Below are 22,328 nucleotides of genomic sequence, written 5' to 3' on the forward strand. Positions count from 1 at the left end.
TTACTGTGAGAAGTGGGAACATGGTGGTCTCCTAAGTGAGGGGAGACTAGAGAGATGAGCAATAGGGAATTTCCACATATGTGATAGAGAATGAGATAGTGAAAAGACCTTTTTATTGTAATTGGGTTTCAGAAACTCTGAGATACCTTTAATTTAAGCTTCATTGAAACAACTTCAGTAGGGAGGTCTGAATTAAGTCTTTTCTCAACTAACAGGAGTTACATTATGTTTTATAGGGTTCAGGGAAAAGGATCCAATAAAAGGTGAGAAAAGTATGGAGAAAAGAGAAATAAAGTTCTCTGCAAATTTAGTAGATTTGGTTTATGATCTATCATTATTTCTTATGCTAGCTGTGGGTTTTTTAATGCAGTTATTTAAACTTTGAAGTCCGTAAACGCTTAGGGGATAGGATTTGACCTTGTAGCCTATCTGAGAGATGCCTTTGTCTTCTTATACCTTAGGTGTCAGGAAGCATGGCTTATACCCTTTCAGCAAAACAGAGTTTAATGAAATGCCATATGAATTGGAGTCTGAGCTAAGCCCAAATAGTCTGTCTAAAAAAACTCCAGAACCTTTAGAGCCACACGGTACCCCAGAGCAGGATTACTTATGGTAAACCTGCATAAACACGTACCCACGTAATTGTTTCTGGCTTCTTGTAGTGAAAAGCTGATCCTTCTTAAAAGCGTTGTTTATTTTTTATAATTTCTCCTAGATTTTCACTGAATCACAGTGTTCTTTCTGAAATGTGTAGTGAAGAGGAAAGAGCTTTGGACCAGGTGTCATAAAAATCAGGGTTCTTTGGTTTGCCTCTTAAGTAAGTGTGATATTAGGCCAGTTTCTAGCCTCTAGCCTCTTTCACTAGTAAATCACCTTGCCAGTAGTACTGTGCCTAAAATGGGAATTTGGTTTGGGAGGAGCTAGAAGCAGGGTTGGTTCAGTTAGCTTCAGGTTTTGGTACTGTTAGCTTTGTAGATTAAAAAGTTTATACTTAATATAGAAGATTTCCAGAATATGTAAATGGGCCAGCAAAGATTTTGGTTCTGTAGCAAAAAACCCTTATCATTGGAATTAAATGTAAATCCCTGGTTTTTGGTTTCTTAAAGCCAGGAGCTGCACTTAGAGATAACAATGAAAAGCTGAGTGAAGGGGAGACGGCTGGATGGAAGATCTAGCCTGAGCACATCCCCCATCTGTCTGCACTCTTCGGAGGTATCGGAAAACCATGGCACAGGCCGATGGTTCCATCCAGCTCTAAAAACTTCTCCATTTCCAGGTGTAGGAAAGGCGATGACTTTGAGATTGTTACTGCCTTCAAATATTTTTAAAACATGAAGTTATTTATAATGAATGACATTTTTTACTTTATCTGGCACAAAATTATTATATTCTCTGTTAGCAAAATATAACAAAAGTTGAACTCTTTGCTGGGGGTACAGAAATTTCTTAAGCAAAAATATTGATCCTTAGTTATTGTGATTATTTGTGTATTTATAACTTTTCACTTAGCTCATTAGGTAATGTTATTTCCTGAGGTATTAACATTTTACATTTATTTTTCATTGGTAGGGACCTAATCTAATATTTTAAGTAATGAATCAGTTTTCAAGCAAAATATTTTTCCTTACCTGTTTTCTTTAACTTAAGCATATTTTTGAGAAAAAATTAAATTTATCTTTTTGGAACAGGGTCATTATCGTTATTGTGATGCTCTTTCTATGCTGGGGGAATATGACTGGGCCCTGCAAGCAAACATAAAAGCTCAAAAACTCTGTAAAAATGACCCTGAGGGAATCAAGGATCTAATTCAGCAGCATGTAAAGTTACAAAAACAAATAGAAGACCTACAAGGTATTTCACCTAAGATTCTTTTGGTTACAGTCTTAATTCCCTTTCAAACTTTGGAGGGTGGGTTTCTTGGATTAACAGAGGACCACAAATCAATCCTCAGATGATTTATCCTTATTTTATCATGTTATCTTGGTCATGGCACTTGAGTTTTTCATTTCTATCTGTGTAGAGTTACATGTTATCCATTAATTATAAATGATTTGTCCTTTTTATTTGAAACAGACAGCAACCAAATTGTTATTATTTATTCCTCTGTAGAAAAAAATCCCTTTCAGAAATTTTGAATAAAATAAAAGCTTTTTGGAACAAAATTATTTAAAAATATTTCCTTCATTACTAAAGTTATTTCCTGAAGAAAAGACCCTTCAGTAGAGCTGCTTGATGTTTCCCCACCATTTGTGCTAATTCTACAGCGTGCTGAATATATATATATATATATAATGTTTTTTATATATATAGCAGAAATTGGCTGTGCAGGCTAGGAGTTGTAGATTTTCATTCTGTCCTTGTTTTCTCTCCTAAGTCTTTTTGCTTTCTCCAATGCCTGAAAGTCCCTTAGTCTACATTTTTAGTGTATGAGTCTTTCCTGCTTTTTCTTCTTCGGGTCGTACAAAGCTGAGCTGAACAGCTCTGTTTGACCGGCAGATGTTGTTATCCATCATAACATGATTATGTAATAAGATGGTGAGCTCCTTGAAGACAGGTGCCACCTTTGATTCAGATTTACATATTGCTGTCATCTTGTCAATGATCACATGTGATAGAATGTCAGACAAAGTTTGTGTAACATTTTGTTGACACCATCCTAAAACTAAAGACATCTAGAAATGTAAAATTGCTTAGATTTACTTTTCAGTTTTCTAAATTTGAGGTTCCTTACTATCAGCTTAAAGTAAATTTGAAAATCTTTTAAAGTCTGTGTTGCCAATCCATTGATTACTATGTATATGTGTGTGTGATTGACTTTTATAGGTCGAACAGCAAATAAGGATCCAATTAAAGCCTTTTATGAAAACAGGTAAGTTAATAGCAGGTCAGTAGCTGCTACTAGGAATGGCTTTGCTGCATGAATTTAAGAATCACTTATGTTTGACGCTTTAGGAGCTAATAGCAACCACAGTAAAGTTGGAGATGGAAGGAAGAGAGTTAGTTTTTTAAGTGTCCGTGTTATCAGGTGACCTGTAAGTTGTCAGATTTATTTCGCTGTTTTAGTGAACCATATAGATATAAGCTCAGTAGCCTAATCCTGTGGGTAAAGAGGGGTGAAATGTTAATTGGACATTACTATGCTTGGATGGGACCAGTTTGGCCATGAAACTCCTGGCAGCACAGAGCTAGGACATAGCCTGTGCCCTGTGCCCTTCACCTCTGTCTTGGAAATATCTATGGCAAAAACCACAATTACTTTTGCAACAACCTAATACTTCCAGCTTCCTGATGTCTTTCAAAGGCTAAGATACTTCCTATTAGAAATAGGCAACAGATAGACTTGAGTATGCTCACAAGAAAGCAATAGCAGCCAGGGTTCTCCCTTTGCTTATTTGGCAATTAAAACAGATGAAATGCTTTTCTGCATGCTTCTTCAGATGTCTGGGATACCGAAGCTGCTAATTCTGTAGCATGCTGAACATGTAGACATAAAGAAATTGGCTGTGGAGGCTTTAAATTTAATTTTAGTATCCTAATTTAACTTAAATTAGGATATTTAAATTTAACACAAGGTCATAGGTATTTTTTTTTTTTAATTTTTTTGAGACGGAGTCTCACTCTGTCACCCAGGCTGGAGTGCAGTGTTGTGATCTCGGCTCACTGCAACCTCTGCCTCCCGGGTTCAAGCGATTCTCCTGCCTCAGCCTCTTGAGTAGCTGGGGCCACAGGCGGCTGCCACCACGCCCTGCTAATTTTTGTATTTTTGGTAGAGATGAGGTTTCAACATTTTGGCCAGACTGGTCTCGAACTCCTGACCTCAAGTGATCTGCCCGCCTTGGCCTCCCAAAGTGCTGAGATTACAGGAGTGAGCCACTGTGCCCAGCCTGAGCCACTGTGCCCAGCTGATATTTAAATGTTAGAACCCAGAATACTTTTTTTTGAACTGTTCTTTTTTTTTTTTTTTTTTTTTTTTTTTGAGACAGTCTCCCTCTGTCACCTAGGCTGGAGTGCAGTGGCACGATCTTGGGTCACTGCAACCTCCGCCTACTGGGTTCAAGCAGGTCTCCTGCCTCAGCCTCCCCAGTCGCTGGGATTACAGGCACATGCCACCACACCTGGCTAATTTTTGTATTTTTAGTAGAGACGGGGGTCTCACCATGTTGGCCAGGCTGGTCTTGAACTCCTGACCTTAGCTGATCCACCTGCCCTGGGCTCCCAAAGTGCTGGAATTACAGGTGTGAACCACTGCACCCAGCCCTTGACCTGTTCTTTATTTATTTTGAGTTTAATGCCAAATATAAAATAATGTTTATGTATAAAGCCCCATCTCACAGGTAGGAAATCTTTTTAAAACAATAATACCTTGCTTTCAAGGAAAAAAGGCTGTGATTGCTGCAACCTGTTCATTCAAAGAATAACTTTCAAAAAATGTATAATAATTCCTTTTTTCCCCCACTTATGGCCTACACACCTAGGAGTTTATCAGCACCTATATTTACTACTTCACTTAACTTTGTGGAGAAGGAAAGAGATTTCAGAAAAATTAATCACGAAATGGCCAACGGTGGTAATCAGAATCTAAAGGTAAGCTCCACTGAAAACCACAGTTTTTTTCAAGGATAGATAGTCTCATATTTTTACAGTAATATTTTGGTGGTAATAGAAACCAAATTTTTGGCGATTTGAACCCTTTTTGCCTATTGTTACTGAAATAATGATTCTCTTTTTAATAAATAATCTGAGTATCTCATATAACTACGTAAATAATATTTGAAAGTCACAGAATTTCTTTTGAAATCACATTTATGTGTTTTCCACATATTTTTAAAAATAACCATTTTGCCGCTTCTCTTTGTATCTTCTCCCTTCGGTTGTTGGAAAAGTCCTCTTGTTGATAATATTGAAAATTTCTAAGAGACTGTGTTCAATTAGGGAGAGGAGTTTACGAGCATCTCCAGCTGGATCTGGAATTGTATTGAGCATTTCCAGCTGGATCTGAAGCTAAGGGTCTGTAAACACTCACCCTAACCTGCCTTAGCAGCCCTTTTCCAGCCTTCCACCCTTTTTGAGGTCTTGAAATCACACAGGTTTACTTAGTGCTTCTGAAATGAACTCTACTCTTGGGTTCAGGCCATTCTGTGCAAATCGTACTTCTTTCTCAAAACCAAACACAAATGCTGTATCCTCACTAACATTTTTCTTAACCACTCCAGCTTAAGTGATTTTTCCCTTTTGTGAGTTGTGAGAGCTATTACTGACTATGCAATTTATATGTCAATAACAACACAGTATTTTCTTTATAAGGATGATTGTTGTTTAACTACTGAAGTGATGTGTCTTTTCACCCCATCTGATTGTAAACTGAGAACGGGAGTTATCTCCTGTATCTCTCTGTATCTATGGTAGACCTAAATCATAATAATGATCGCTATTATAATTGATCTTTAATAATTGATTATATTTAATAATTTATTATATATAGAAAAATATCAGTAGCTTCTTTTTTGGCTTACCCTTTTGTAGTTACACTCACATACCACATTGCTGCTTCTGTTTTCTTACTCCAATTTATATTTTAAAAATAGTTTTACTCTCAGGCTTGTAGATTTTTATGTACAGATGTGATAGTGTTAATTCAAACATTATTGAACAATTGTCATGTCAGACATCGTGCTAGGCAATAGAAATAGAATTGTCATTCAAGAATTTGTCGTTGCATATCATGATCCTTATCATTAGTTATCATTTTGTTTGCTTGTTTATACATTTAGGCTTAATAACCAGCTGCATATTTTAGCTGCTAGGGTGAATTCTATCCTATTCTATTCTAAATTCTTTAATATAGCTATTGAATTCTTCATGGCTGGGTTGTTTTTTTTTTTTTAAGTCTCACTAATTTCATTGGCAGGCGGCGGATGAGGCGTTGAAGGTAGATGATTGTGACTGTCATCCTGAATTTTCACCACCATCAAGTGAGTATTGTTTTTATATCAATTGTTGCCAAGTTAATATAATGTCTCCTAAATTTGGATGCCCTACAATGTGCACAAGCCTTGCTTATATCCACTCTTGTTCTCCTTTACTTTATAATGCTTCTATGTTAAGAAAATATTGAATATTTATTTGAAATCAATGCTCAGTCTTTTCGTATTATTTAGTGAATGTAATTTTGGAAATTCAAATAAAAGGAAAGGAAAAGATGAAGTACATAGCTCTTTTTGGTCTGCTTCTTAATTTTTTTTAGGCTGTTGTTTCTCATTATTGAAAGTTTATTATTGCCTCCCTTCCTCCCACCTGCTAGGAGCCTGTTTAGACCTTTTTAAATCTAATTGTTCTCCCCCATAAAATTTTAATAGCTGTTTATGTACCATATGTGCATCTGCGCTTTATGTATAAAAGGAATTGATTTTGTCTCCCAATAACTAATTTTCACCCTATTGGGGGTGATATCATCCATATTGAGAACAGATGCTGCTATAACAAAAATACCATAAACTGGATAGCTTATAAGCAACAAGCATTTATTTCTCACATTTCCAGAAGCTGAGAAATTCATCATCATGATGTCAACAGATTCGATGTCTGCTGAGGGTCCTCTTCCCGGTTCATAGATGGCCATCTTTTTGCCGTGTTCTCATGTAGTAGAAGGAGCAAGACAGCCCTCTGGGGTCTCTTTTCTTTTTCTTTTTTTTTTTTTTTTTTTTGGAGACAGATTCTTGCTCTGTTGCCCAGGCTGGAGTGCCGTGGCATGATCTGGGCTCACTGCAGCCTCTGCCTCCTGGGTTCAAGCAATTCTCCTGCCTCAGCCTCCTGAGTAGCTGGGATTACAGGCATGCACTACCACACCAGGCTAATTTTTGTATTTTTAGCAGAGACAAGGTTTTGCCATGCTGGCCAGGCTGGTCTCGAAATCTTGGCTTCAAGCAATCCTCTCGCCTTGGCCTCCCAAAGTGCTGGGATTGCAGGCGTGTGCCACCACGCCCAGCCTGGGGTCTCTTCTTATAAGGGCACTAATCCCATTCATGAGGGGACAGCCTCATGACCTAATTCCTCCCAAAGGTTCCACTTCCTATTACCATCGCCTTGAGGATTTGGTTTTCAACATGTGAATCTTGTCGGGGACACAGATGTCCAGACCATAACAGTGCTGTAGGCTAAGTCTCATTTGTTTTAAGTTGTATGTGCTCAGTGCATGTATTTATTTACATATCTAGTAAACACAGACACCGCAGAACCTCATTACTTGGCATCATTTGGAGATGAAGTTTCTGGAGAAGTGAATATTTTTGTGCTTCGTTTATTTCTGAATCTTAATACCACCAGAGTTTGAGGAAAATCTTTCTAAAGTATATTACATGCTTCCCTGCCTTTTAACACGGAATTTAGGAAAATACAGGTTTTCTTGATGGCTTAAGGTTGTGGTCACACATAACAGTGACTGACCTCAAGCCTGGTGGTGTTCCTCCCAGGATTCTTCAGGTGAGATTGTTGATTTTTTAGTTAGTGATCCTCTCTTTTCCCTTGTCTTGTTTGTTGGGTGGTTGGTTTTTCTTTCCATGGTTTTGCTTCTAGCAGCCATTTCTATTTTTTGTGACCTGCAGCTCCATGTTCGCTCAGGCTCAGTTAGTTCCATAGATACAGCTACTTAGTATTGAGCATTTCCATTTGGTTAGCACATTAGCGTAATGATAGGGAGGGGAAACTCAGGCAGTTGTCCTACCTGATGCAGTTCTAACAGCATATAAAACATCTTTGAGGATAAAACTTTTTTTTGGAAGATAGCTTTTAATTTCTTGATATTTCTCAGGCCATTACTATCATTTAATTAAATAAATTCTGTCCACCCTTCAGCATTTACATACAGAGGAAGAAATTGAGGTTCCAGGATTAAGGTTAAGTAGTTTTGTCCAAGGTCACAGAATGGAAATCAAACTAGAATTCTTCTACCTTTCCAAAAGCTGCTTTTGTTTTCTGAGGCCACCAAAGCCCAGGCTCTCATTCCCTCCTTATTACATTGGCTCTGACTTGTGTCTGTGCCCTCCCCTTAAACCTTCATCAGATGCACCCTGCTCCTCCTGCCATACCAGTTCTTCTACACAGCTCTGAGCGTGGCTCTCCCTGCCCAAAAATATGCAGTGGTTTCCTACTCCTGCCAGCAGAATAAATCTGGGCTCACAGAGCTGGATCTGAAGCTAAGAGTCTGTAAACACTCACCTCAGCCTGCCTTAGCAGTCCTTTTCCAGGCTTCCATCCTTTTTGAGGTCTTGAAATCACACAGGTTTACTTAGTGCTTCTGAAATGAACTCTCTACTCTTGGGTTCAGGCCATTCTATCCAAATCGTACTTCTTCCTCAAAACCGAACACAAATGCCATGTCCTCACTAACATTTTTCTCAACCACTCCAGCTTAAGTGATTTTTCCCTTTTGTGAGTTGTGAGAGATATTACTGACTATGCAATTTATATGTCAATAACAACACAGTATTTTCTTTTCTTCATAAGGATGATTGTTGTTTAACTACTGAAGTGATGTGTCTTTTCACCCCACCTGATTATAAACTGTCTGAGAACAGGAGTTATCTCCTGTATCTCTCTGTATCTATGGTAGACCTAAATCATAATGATCGCTATTATAATTGATCTTTAATAATTGATTATATTTAATAATTTATTATATATAGAAAAATATCATCAGTAGCTTCTTTTTTGGCTTACCCTTTTGTAGTTACACCCACGTACCACATTTCTGCTTCTGTTTTCTTACTCCAATTTATATTTTAAAAATAGTTTTACCCTCAGGCTTGTAGATTTTTATGTACAGATTTTAGGAACAAATACTTTTGTGTTCACAGGTCAGCCTCCAAAACATAAAGGAAAACAAAAATCTCGAAACAATGAATCAGAGAAGTTCAGGTATGTTTTTTCTCTAAGGTATGTTTTTTCCCCCTAGTATACTCTTCCCAAGAAAAAGGAAAAAAAATTGTTTTTCGAGTATTAGCTACTTTAATGTATGTATTATGATGACTACCAAAATCCCTTTCAAATATCAAAAGCATATCTTTAGGAAAGGATAATTTTTGGCTAAAGGATTATTAATCCTGGATATTAATATATTGACTTCTGAAAGTCACATAATATGAAATATTTCCATATTAATTTCTTAAATCCCAGAATATGTACTCTAAAAGGAAAAAGCATTAAGAGAGATATAAGGTGCACATGAAGCCTCCTTCCCTGCTCACCTCATTTGACCCCTCCTGCAGTCCCTTCTCTAAGGCCTCCTCCAGGAATACACTGTTAACAGTTTCATGACTGTTGAGAAACTTACTCTGCATACGCAGACATGGGTATGCATATTTCAGATGCCCTTTTGAATAATTATTGTTAGAGGAAAATCTTTCCTAATGAATTCTGACTACTTCTAAAATGAATTCTATCAAACATCCCCATGAAAATTAACAGTAATTAATTACCTCCTATCTTTTTTTTTGTTTTTTTGAGATAGGGTCTTGCTCTATCACTTAGGCTGCGGTGCAGTGGTGTAACCCTAGCTCACTGCAGCCTTGAACTCCTAGACTCTAGTGATTCTTTCTGCCTCAGCTCCCAAGTAGCCAGGACTACTACTGCTACTGTGGTGCATGTCACCATGACTGGATAACTAAAACTAAATTTTTTTTAGAGACAGGGTCTTGCTCTGTTGCCCAGGCTGGTCTTGAACTCCTGGCCTCAAGTGATCCTTCTGCCTTGGCCTCTCAGAGTGCTGGGATTGCAGGCGTGTGCCTGGCGTTGCCTCCTGTCTTTATTGTTAACACCCCATTGACAACAAGATATAAATTGATTACAATGTGAAATTGTAAATCTTTTAATACAGAAGTTTATGAAGTGAATTAAAGTGATGTTGGAGAAGCAGCAAAGCCATGTCTGCCACAATACACTGGTTTTCAATTTCTTTTCCATTTCTTAATCTGAATCCATGATAGATGCTTCAGGGGGAATGATTTGAATATCAAAACACTAAAAAAAAAATCAGTGAAGTCTCATTTCTTTTCAAAAATGACCATTTTTGGATGCTGCTACAAAAATTAAATACAAAGCAAGGATATAGCATGTTATTATGTTTTTCTATTATTTGATAGAAAAATCATGAGTCTTCTTCCCTGCCCTCCCCTGTACCCCTAAAGAAACCAGATCTTAATATATGGTAATTTTTTAAATGCAGAGTTGTAATTTTAACCTGTTTTATTTTAAAAAAATTTATTTTTCTGATATTTTGTTTCACTTTTCCAACTGAACACTCCTTTATTAGGTAATATCTACCATATGGGACTATTTCTTCATTAAATGGGATAACCACGTAAAACACTTAGAGCCCTGGAACATAGTAAATCTTCGGTGTACTTTAGTCGTCATTACTGTTAACACCATCATTTTCATTATTATTAGAATGACTCTGGCCTACAGCTTGCTTTTTGTCTTTTACAAAATATCTTGTGTTTCTTCCCATGTTCAGAACACAGAGCGCTTCCATTCTTCATTTGCTGTACAGTATTTTGTAATATGGCTGTATCCCCCATTTTTGTGCGTTTAGGCTCTTCGTTCCTCTTTTCCTCCCTCACTTTCTATCCCTCTATCCATCTCTCTCTTTTTCTTCTTTCTTTCCTTTGAGAGGGATAGATCAGACGGTACTTCAAACATCCTTGCACATACACCTTTGTGCACCTGTTCATGTATATTTACAATAAATACTTTGTAAATAATGTATAGAAGTTGTTTCTGTAGTGGGATTGCTGTATCAAAGGGGATATGTAATTTTATCTTTGACAGATATTGCGAAATGGTTCTCTCAGAAAATAGGCACTGTTCACACTCCGACTAATCTACAGGAGGGTGTGGTATAATAAAAAAATATATATATTTGGTATTTGTCCCAGTTCCTGGTACAGAGCTCCCAAAACCCATGGCATTTTCTGAATGATAAGAGTGTATTTTGTTACTCATCATGAGCCCCTTTCCATGTACTTGAGTTTATGCTAATGAGATGACTCAAGGTAGTGCCTCAGATAGTTCAGGAGGAGGTCTCGTCACTGGAAAGACCGAACACCTGATTAGAGGGTTAAGACTTTCAGCCTCATACCTGACGTCCAAGGAGAGGAGGGGGGCTGGAAATTGAGGTTAGGCACCAATGGCCAGTGGTTGATTTAATTGTACCTACATACCTACATAATGAAACCTTAGTAAAGTCCTTAAAAGAGGGCATGGGGAGCTTCTGGGCTGACGAACACATTGATGTGCTGGGAAAGTGGCATGCCCAAGGGGAGCATGAAGCTCCTCGCACCCCCCAACCTTCCTATGCATCTCTTCCTCTTGACTGTTTGTGAGTTGTATCCTTTATAATAAATTGGTAATAGTAAGCACTTCCTTGAGTTCCATTGTTTTTCTAGTGAGCCTGAAGAGGGACTCATGGGAACCCTCTTGTAGTCAGCAGGGCAGGAGTGTGGGTGACTTGTGCACCCCACTTGCAGCTGAAGTGAGGGCAGTCTGGTGGGACTGATTCTTTACCCTGTGAGGTCTGCGCTAACTCTGGGAGTTAGTATCAGAACTGAATTGCATTATTGCACACTCATTTTGTGTTGGACAGTTGAATTGATACGGAAAAATGACAATATTTGGTATTGGAAAAAATCTACACATTGGATGTCAGAAGTGCTTTCAGAAAACTCCACATCGAGTGCCTCAGATTTTCTTACTCTCACCAACTTAGGGAGTCAGACTTTCTGAAATGCTTGTATCTTATTATTAGATTTTCCCATCACATTGAACATCTTTGCACTGTTTATTGGGCACATTTATTGTTTTAGGCCCATGTTGTTACTAGTGACTACAGATCAAGGCAAATACCCCTTAATTTTTCTCTTTTTTCAAAAGCTGTTTTTCCATATCATCTTTATAATCAATTCATCTGGTTTCCCTCCACCTCTGATTTTATAGGAATGTTTATTGAGATTGCATTGGATTTAGAGATTTCTAATAGAAATATTGCCAAAATTTCAATTCCCCCCAAAGAACGGCCAACTTGTATGGCTCACCATTTACTCAGTATTTTACATGGCCTTCAGTAAATATATTTTTTTCTTCTATCTGTCACATTGGAGGGATGAGAGCGAACTAATATTCAGATTCTATATTTTTTTCTTTTTTTTTTTTTAGATGGAGTCTTGCTCTGTCGCCCAGGCTGGAGTGCAGTGGTAAGATCTCGGTCCTGGGCTCAAGCAATTCTCCTGCCTCAGCCTCCCAAGTAGCTGGGATTACAGGCGTGCACCACCACGCCAGGCTAATTTTTGTATTTTTAGTAGAGACAGAGTTTCACCATGTTGGTCAGGCTGGTCTCGAACACCTAACCTCAGGTGATCCACCCACCTCGGCCTCCCAAAGTGCTGGGATTACAGGTATGAGCCACTGTGCCTGGCCCTATTTTTTCTTTATATGAGTAGAACTTTTATTTTAAAATGATTTTTAAAAATGCTTTTTTTCTTTTAGTTCTAGTTCACCATTGACTTTACCAGCAGATTTGAAGAACATCTTGGAGAAACAGTTTTCTAAATCTTCCAGAGCTGAACACCAGGTAATGGAGAAGCTTTTCCAATGGAAAAAGCAAAACTCTTTGAACAAAACATTGTTCACATGAATAAGGTTCTAATCATGTACATCTCTAAGTTTTTTTAATATAATTATTGTATTATATTGTAGTTTTGTAGAGATGGGGTCTCACTGTGTTGTCCAGGTTGGTTTCAAACTCCTGGCTTCAAGCAATCCTCTTAAAGTGTTGGGATTACAGGTGTGAGCTATTGCACCCAGCTGTTATAGACATATCATTTAATATATATGACTGCTAAGAATCCAATCTATCACTAATTTAAATATTAACTTGATAATTATGTTAGCTAGAGGTTTAACTAATGATTAGCACTGTGGAATTATTCGCTTCTCAAAGAGTTAACAGTAGTATTAACTTTAAATATTTTTAAAAGATTTAAACACAGTTTCATTATACTTATTCTAAAATCATTAGAGGGCAAACTTTTATTCTTTAAATGATTTAACTTAATCAGATAATGTTGTATATAAAATTCTTTTTACGTTACTTCATGATGGAAAATATACATTAACATGGAGTAGAATACTCATTTCAAAACATGTGGATCTTTTTTTAGGTATACATAACAGATATTTTACAAAGAACTAAAATAGATTCCTAATCATTTGCTTAAAAGCATTTTTGAGAATTTCTTAAAGTTGGAGATTTTAAATTATATCTTTTTACATTGATTTTTACTGACTCTAAACACCATGAAATACTTAAATAGATGACAGCCTGTGAAGATGAAAAGACTATTTAAATAAATATGATCGCTGTTTTTGAGCCTCTGTTTGTTCATTCAGCACAGTTTGATTGAGGCTCTCTCCATATGCTGAGGAGTGAGAGAGATTGGGTGTGCAGTGATGTGATTTCGGCCTGCTCTGCTGGAGCTTTCAGGACAGATCATTTATGTCGTATTGAGCGAAGTGACTTCCAATGAAAGCATGAGGCTGTATGGATCTGATTTCTAGACTGATAAAGAAAGCTGGGCATGGTGGCACGTGTCTGTAGTCCCAGCTCCTCAGGAGGCTGAGGTGAGAGGATTAACCACTGCACTCCAGCCTGGGCAACATAGGAAGGCCCTGTCTTATTTATTATTTTCTTTTGTTTTCTTTTTTAAGCCTCTCACTAGTTTGGGAGCCCTGTCTCTTTTAAAGAAGAAAGAAAAAGAATGAGAACAAGATTAAAATTGAATGAGTTTATGCAAGGCTAATAACTAGTATTTGTAGGGCTAGTATATCATCATTTATAACTTCAAGTTCATATCTTAAAACAAGTATGGCTGTCATCGAGCTTTCAAGTTTTTCTGAAAGCTGCTCTTTTCTATGCATATTCTGGGGAGCGTTCTGCCAAACTTTGATTCATTGGTTCAAAAGCCAGCAGAGGCCGGGTGCAGGGTCTCACATCTGTAATCCCAGCATTTTGGGAGGCCGAGGCGGGCGGATCACAAGGTCAAGAGATTGAAACCATCCTGGCCATCATGGCGAAACCCCATCTCTACTAAAAATACAAAAAATTAGCTGGGTGTGGTGGCGTGCACCTGTAGTCCTAGCTACCCAGGAGGCTGAGGCAGGAGAATCGCTTGAACCCCGAGGTGGAGGTTGCAGTGAGCCGAGATCTGCCACTGCACTCCAGCCTGGACGACAGAGCAAGACTCCATCTCAAAAAAAAAAGCCAGCAGAAGGCTTTTGTTAATGGGTAACCAAACTGCTTTTTCCTCTGTGATTTGTGCAGTGGGGCCTCCTTTTGGATCTTCATTGTTAGGAACGGTGAGGAATACAACATACATATTTGCATTTGCGGCCCCTTTGAATGGCGCACACGTGTATAGCAAGGAGTGAGGAGATTTTAGGCTTAATGTCTAGCCTTGCCTCTCCAATCTTTGTGGAACTTTGGTGACTTACAGCTATTCCCATGTCACTAAAATATGAATTCAAATTATAATGCGTATTCAAATTACAAAGTTTTTCTCACTTTAAGGGCACATGATAGCAATTTTGTTTTTATTTTTTATTCCTTATGTTATTCCTTTTGCATTTAACCTATTGTTATCTCTCCCAGTAATTTTATCTACTTATATTCAAATATATGTTAGGCAGGAGTACAGTTAACAATTACAGTATTTATTTCTTGCTTAGAATTAAGGTTTGTTTCAGAGCAGGATGGCAGTTGTTAAAATCTGGTAGTGATCAGAATATTGATTGTATGTTCTTAAGTGTCTAATTGTTCTACTCCCAGACAACTTACTTATTTAAATGATGGCTGTTGTTTTTCATATATATTGTTAAAACTTAAAAATACTGTCTGTTTAGTCTGGAGAGCAAGTGAGGCTTAGTACCATGTAGTGTAAAATGAGCCATCTTTGTCACAGGCAACAGAAGAGGTGTTGCAGTTAGGATGGTAAAGCAGTACCTTTTCATTTTCACTTTAAAAGTGTGATGCTGAGAAAGGAATATGATGAATAAGGGCAGTTTGGGTATTGATGTAAACATTTTATCATTAGTTATAAAATATTACTATGAACTTGGCATCTTAGGTTTTAAATTAAAAATGTGTAGATTCGGGTTACTGAAATAGAATTTCTTTTTTCCAGGATTTTGCTAATATAATGAAAATGCTGAGAAGCTTAATTCAAGATGGCTATATGGCCTTATTGGAGCAGCGTTGCCGCAGCGCCGCACAGGCCTTTACAGAGTTGCTGAACGGTTTAGATCCTCAAAAAATAAAGGTAAATTTGCCATATCATAACTTGTTTATCAATGCTAATGCACCTCAGATGAATGCAGAAGAGAACGAAGGGCTTAACTCATTGTAGTAATATACCTAAGACCTTGCTGAGATTGGCTGAATCTACTTCAGGTTATGGGAAGCAGGTACTGCTCCAATTCAGACTTCATGAGTATGTTCAGTATGTGATGCATGTTTATATTCTCTCCTTGACTATAGTTTAGGGTCATTAGAACTGGCTTTTTCTCTAAATCAAGGTTTTCAACTATCTTTAGTCACACCTTTTCACCCAGGAAGAAAGTACAGGCACACCTCGTTTCATTATGCTTTGCTTTATTGTACTTTGCAGACAATGCATTTGTTACAAACTGAAGATTTGTGGCAACCCTGTGTCAAGCAAGTCTGTTTTCTGAAAACATGTGCTCACCTCATGTCTCTGTGTCACATTTTGGTAATTCTCACAATATGTCAAACTTTTTCATTATCATTATCACTGTATCTGTGATCAGTGATCTTTGATGTTACTATTGTAATTATTTTGGGGCACTACAATCTGTGCCTATTTAAGAAAGGGAACTTAATAAATTGTGTGTGTGTGTTCTGAGTGCTCTGCCAACCAGCTGTTATCTCCACCCCCTTCTTTAAGTCTCCCTGTTCCCTGCGACACGATATTGAAATTAGGCCAATTAATGACCCTACAATGGCCTCTAAGTATTCAAGTGAAAGGAAGAGTTGCACATCTCTCACTTTAAATAAAAAACTAGAATGATTAAGCTTCGTGAGGAAGGTATGTTGAAAGCCAAGATAGGCAGAAAGCTAGTCCTCTTGTGCCAAATAGCCAAATTGTGAATGCAAAGAAAAAGTTTTTGAAGGAAATTAAAAGTGCTACTTCAGTGAACACATGAATGACAAGAAAGTGAAACAACTTTCTTGCGGATGTGGAGAGTCTTAGTGGTCTGGGTAGAAAATCAAACCAGCCACAACATTCTCTTAAGCCAGAGCCTAATCCAGAGCAAGACTCTAACTCTTCTATTCTGTGAAGGCTGAGAGAGGTGAGGAAGCTGCAGAAGAATAGTTTGAAACTAGCAGAAGTTGGTTCATGAGATTTAAGGAAAGAAGCTATTTCCATAACATAAAAGTGCAAGGTGAAGCAGCAAGTGCTGATGGAGAAGCTGCAGCAAGTTATCGAGATCTAGTGAAGATCATTGATGAAGGTGGCTACGCTAAACAACAGATTGTCAATGGAGACTAAACAACCTTCTGTTGGAAGAAGATGCCATCTAGGACTTTCATAGCTAGAGAGAAGTCAGTGTCTGGTTTCAAAGCTTCAAAAAGGATGGGCTCATTACTCATTAGGGGCTGATGCAGCTGGTGACTTAAGTTGAAGCCAGTGCTCATTTATGTTCCAAAAATCCTCAGGCCCTTAAGAATTATGCTAATTCACTCTGCCTGGAGCCCTAGAAATGGAACAACAAAGCATGAATGGCAGCACATCTGTTTACAGCATGGTTTACTAAGTACTTTAAGCCCACTGTTGAGACCTACTGCTAGAATAAAAGATTCTTTGCAAAATACTATTGCTCATTGACAATGCACCTGATTGCCCAGGAGATGTGGTGTACATGTACAAGGAGATGAATGTTGTTTTCATGCCTGGTAACACAATATCCATTCTGTAGCCTATGGATCAAGGAGTCAGTTTGACTTTCAAGTATTATTATTTAAGAAACATATTTTATAAAGCTATAGCTGCCATAGTGATTCCTCTGTTGGATCTGGACAAAGTAAATTGAAAACCTTCTGGAAAGGATCACCACTCTAGATACCATAAAGAACATTCATGATGCATGTGAGAGATCAAAATATCAACATTTACAGGAGTTTGGAAGAAGTAAATTCCAGCCCTCATGGATGACTTTGAGGGGTTCAGGACATTAGTGGAGGAAGTCACTGCAGATGTGGTGGAACAAGCAAGAGAATTAGAAGTGGAGCCTGAAGATGTGACTGAATTGCTGCAACCCCAGGATAAAACTTGAAGGGATAAGGAGTTGCTTTTTACACATGAACAAAAAAAGTCATTTCTTGAAATGGAATCTACTCCTTGTGAAGACGCTGTGAATATTGTTGAAATGAGAAACTTAGTTGATCAAGCAGTGGCAGGATTTGAGAGGATTCACTCCAATTTTGAAAGAAGTTCTAGTATGGGTAAAATACTGTCAAACAGCATCACACATTACAGAGAAACCTTTTCTGAAAGTAAGAGTCAATCAGTATGACAGACTTCATTGTCTTATTTTAAGAAATTGCCACAGCACCTTAATTTTCAGGAACTACCACCCTGAACAGTTAGCAGTCATCAATATCAAGGCAAGACCATCCACCAACAAAAAGATTATGACTCACTAGAAATACCCAGTGTAGATGACGGTTGACGGGTGCAGCAAACCACCGTGGCACGTGTTATACCTGTGTAACAAACCTGCACGTTCTTCTGCACATGTATCCCAGAACTTAAAGTATAATTTTAAAAAAAGTTTTAAAAAAAGATTATGACTCAGTAAACCCTCAGATGATCATTAGCATTTGTAGCAATTAAGTCTTAAATTAAGGTGTGCACATTGTTTAATAGACATAATGCTACTACACACTTAATAAACTACAGTATCACTAAAACATAACTTTTATATGCACTGGGAAACCCACAAGTTTGTGAGACTCACTTGATTGTGATATTTGCTTTACTGTGATGCTCCAGAGCCGAGCCCACAGTATCTCTGAGGTATGCCTATAATAGCTAAGTAAATGTCTTAATCTGTCACTAGTACTGCTTATATGCAAAATAATATGACTTTAATTATAAATTAATCTATTATGAACCATGCCTCAAGGAACTCTGAGACAGTGATTCTGTGTTTTAAATAGCAGGATAACTGCTTTATTGGAACAAAAATCTCTTTTCTAATTTGATTTGGCCAATCATATTGATTAGTGAGATTTTATGACAATCATTGATTCATAGGATTGATTAGTGAGATTCTATTACACTTCTTTTTCTGTTGTGACTAGATGCAAATTGGGCAGAATTATATTCAGATTTTTAACTGAGGCATTTTTATTGACAGCAATTGAACCTGGCCATGATTAACTATGTTTTGGTCGTCTATGGACTTGCCATTTCTCTCCTTGGAATAGGACAGCCTGAGGTAAGATTTGTAACAGTGGTAATCAACAATTAAAATGATATTGACATATCTTATAAAAATTATTTTCTCATTTTTACCCATTTTCTTCTCTGTACCTTCTGATAATTTTGTCTGAAATATCTGTTTAATTTAGTTTGTGTTTTTAAAGAATATTTAGTTTGTTTCCTATTAGAAAAAGGCTTTGCCAGGCAATCAGTGGGAATCTACTTTTTATTTGTGTAAAAATTAGGATGTAATGTATCATGATTGATAGATTTCAGAAACATAATCTTGAGGGAAAGGCAAGTTGGAGGACATAAACATTGTGATCCCACTTATATACTATTTGGAAAACATACATAACAGTACTATATACTGTTTATGAATTCTGTGCATCTTGTAAAAAAGTGAAAAAATATGGATTATGTTTATATAAAATTTAAGATAATGGCTGCCTTTAGTGATGGCCAGGAGGGAATGGACCTGGGGAGGTTTTGTGTTATGCTGTTTTCCTAGAAAAACAAAGGTAACAATGATAATGTTAGTATCTCTTATTTGTACGTAGAAAGTACTTGGGTATTGTGTTATTTCTAGATTGCAGGCTTCCTATAACTGCATGTAGTCAGTGTATAGACATGAGCTCCCAGGATTTCCATTAGTCATGCTCCTGCCTGGCTCTCCTGGAATGTTTACCTACCTATACTGTTTGGCATTATAACTTTGCTTTCTGAGGTTTTGAGTTTGCTATAAACGTTGAAATGCTCTAGAATTACCTCAAGTATAATATATAATTTGGTCTCTATTTTTCCCTGTCTAGATGAAGGTTTACCTCTTGCCACCTAGTGAGGATCTAAGTAGTCTTTTACGTTCTGTTCTGTCCCAGAAGTTGACAGTGCCCAAGATTCATTTTCCTTGATCTCAGTGTCACAGATTAATAATGTCTCCCATGAATGCTCTCTAATTCTATTTTCCAAGAGACAGTTGGAGACAGAACTTCATGATTTTCATTTTATTCCTGACAGAATAATAATAAATACCATATTTTACCTTATTAGAATTGAAGAAATCATTTATTACATTTGTGATTTAATGTAAAATAGCGAGACTGATTTAGAAAAAAAAATGTGTTATAGTAGAACTTACATGTTTAAAAGAATTTCATCAGAGGACAGCCCTTGCTTCAAACCTTTTTAGAATGCCTCCTTTGGAACTGGCCTCAAAGCTCCATTTTGTAGTGACATTTCTTTTTTTCACTCACAGCAGGGTTACCAGTATTTCTTAGAACTATGTATCTTTTGGATGTTTTCCAAAAACAAAATTCATTCAACTTAGTGGTTTTTCACTGTTGAGAATATTCAAAAAAGAATGTACTCTAAGCTATGTTAAGTGTTTACTAATGGGCTGTTTTTAAGACAGAGCTTTCATCCGTCTTGTGCCACAAAAGACTGTGACAACGTCATTGGAATGGCATTCCTTCCAAGGGATTAGCACTTAATAGGATCTATGTTATGGTGTGTTTACACCATAATTAGCCTTTTTTAAAAAACAAAAACAAAAACACGATTTGACTCTTTTTAGTATTAGCCAGCACACGCCAGGCCCTTAGTGCGTACTAGTAAATGCTTATAGGTTGATTGTCTGATATGTTCAGCAGGATTGGTTTGGTTGTGTCTCTGACTATCCATATGATCAGAAATTTATATAATTCCTAAGAAAGTGAAACACAGAGGTATAATTTTGCCACAGGAATTTGGGGATATGCAGTTGTTATTTTAATATTATAAAAAAATCAACCTTTAGATAAAATTTATTTCAGTATTTCTCTTTGTATGTAAGTGATCATTGTTTTCACTGCTATTCAAGGAATTATCTGAAGCCGAAAACCAGTTTAAGAGGATTATTGAACACTACCCCAGTGAGGGCCTTGATTGCTTGGCCTACTGTGGAATTGGAAAAGTATATTTGAAAAAAAACAGGTTAGTAGAAATGACACTACTTTAAGCTCTAGGCTGGTAACTCATTTAAAATCCAATGTGATAATGATCCATTTTCTAGAATTATTTTGATATCTCCTCTGTAGCACACTATCATAATTGTGATTTACTTTGAGGACCTGAAATTTCACTATCAATATTAATTGTTAAAGCAAGGCCAGTCATTGCAGTTCTTGGTACTTCCTGATTTTAAATCTAATAAGTCAACAATATAGTAATTTGATGTTAAAGATTTAATAGTCTAGTGTATAATCATCTATAGATAGTGAGTGAATTGATATAAACTAATGTTTTTAAAATCTGATTGTTTAATTTTTTTGATTTAATTATTTTTTAAAAATCTGTATGAAGATGGTTTTAAATAAGAGGTATATATGTGTTCAAAGACATCATGAGTGAGTTAGGAATATAAAAGTCTGTCCTCTGAACTCTATTGTAGTTGTAATCCTTACTTGCAGTTTAATATTGAAGCTGTTCTCTAAATGCCTCATGTCTCTTAGTCTTGTCTCCCTGAATGTCAGTATGTCCCTGAGGGGACGGGATTATGTCTTGAGCTTTAAAAAAAGAAAATCTGTTTCTGCCACTTGTACCCAATATAGAGGTAGGTATGTTAGATTATAAAGAAATAATTGTTGACTGATTGAATATTATTTATAATTTCTAACTGTCTTTAAATTTTCATTTAACTTGTTAGGGGAAATTTTATGAGATTTTGGGGAATCCCCCCGCCCCCCGCCGTCTTAGAATGTGCCTGGAACCTCCTTTATAGATTTTTTTAAATTAAAGAGTTTTTTTTGGCCAGGCACAGTGGCGCACACCTGGAATCCCAGCACTTTGGGAGGCCAGTGGGTGAATCACTTGAGGTCAGGAGTTTGAGACCAGCCTGACCAATATGTTGAAACCCTGTCTCTACTAAAAATACAAAAATTAGCTGGGTGTGGTGGTGCCTGCCTGTAGTTCCAGCTACTCAGGAGGCTGAGGCAGAAAGAATCACTGGAACCCAGGAGGCGGAGGTTGCAGTGAGCTGAGATTGCGCCACTGTACTCCAGCCTGGGCGACAGAGTGAGACTCCATCTCAAAAACAGCAATAACACAGAGACACAACAAAAAAAGAGAATTTTAGACAATATCCCTGATGAACATCCATGCAAAAATCCTTAATAAAATACTGGCAAACCGAATCCAGCAGCACATCAAAAAGCTTATCCACCATGATCAAGTGGGCTTCATCCCTGGGATGCAAGGCTGGTTCAACATACACAAATCAATAAATGTAATCCAGCATGTAAACAGAACCAAAGACAAAAACCGCATGATTATCTCAATAGATGCAGAGAAGGCCTTTGACAAAATTCAACAGCCCTTCATGCTAAAAACTCTCAATAAATTAGGTATTGATGGGACATATCTCAAAATAATAAAAGCTATTTATGACAAACCCACAGCCAGTATCATACTGAATGGATGAAAACTGGAAGCATTTCCTTTGAAAACTGGCACAAGACAGGGATGCCCTCTCTCACCACTCCTATTCAACATAGTGTCGGAAGTTCTGGCCAGGGCAATCAGGCAGGGGAAAGAAAGAAAGGGTATTCAATTAGGAAAAGAGGAAGTCAAATTGTCCCTGTTTGCAGATGACATGATTGTATATCTAGAAAACCCCATCGTCTCAGCCCAAAATCTTCTTAAGCTGATAAGCAACTTCAGCAAAGTCCCAGGATACAAAATCAATGTGCAAAAATCACAAGCATTCTTATACACCAGTAACAGACAGACAGAGAGCCAAAT

General features: G+C 37.3%; 1 protein-coding gene across 17 annotated transcripts in view; it reads left to right on the forward strand.

The window, feature by feature from the left end:
* TTC3 (tetratricopeptide repeat domain 3) overlaps positions 1-22,328 on the forward strand; it is a 129,503-nt gene that overhangs the window by 47,044 nt on the left and 60,131 nt on the right. For all 17 annotated transcript variants that reach the window (XM_063601381.1, XM_008977658.6, XM_055105235.2 and 14 more), the window contains 9 exons: positions 1,689-1,851; positions 2,824-2,869; positions 4,476-4,584; positions 5,909-5,972; positions 8,853-8,913; positions 12,538-12,622; positions 15,231-15,365; positions 18,487-18,567; positions 20,410-20,522. In XM_063601381.1, the coding sequence (XP_063457451.1) occupies positions 1,719-1,851; positions 2,824-2,869; positions 4,476-4,584; positions 5,909-5,972; positions 8,853-8,913; positions 12,538-12,622; positions 15,231-15,365; positions 18,487-18,567; positions 20,410-20,522 (827 nt within the window). In that variant the 5' untranslated portion in view covers positions 1,689-1,718. The remainder of the gene's footprint in view (positions 1-1,688; positions 1,852-2,823; positions 2,870-4,475; positions 4,585-5,908; positions 5,973-8,852; positions 8,914-12,537; positions 12,623-15,230; positions 15,366-18,486; positions 18,568-20,409; positions 20,523-22,328) is intronic.

Source organism: Pan paniscus, chromosome 22 (assembly GCF_029289425.2).
Source record: "Pan paniscus chromosome 22, NHGRI_mPanPan1-v2.0_pri, whole genome shotgun sequence".
Lineage (NCBI taxonomy): Eukaryota > Metazoa > Chordata > Mammalia > Primates > Hominidae > Pan > Pan paniscus.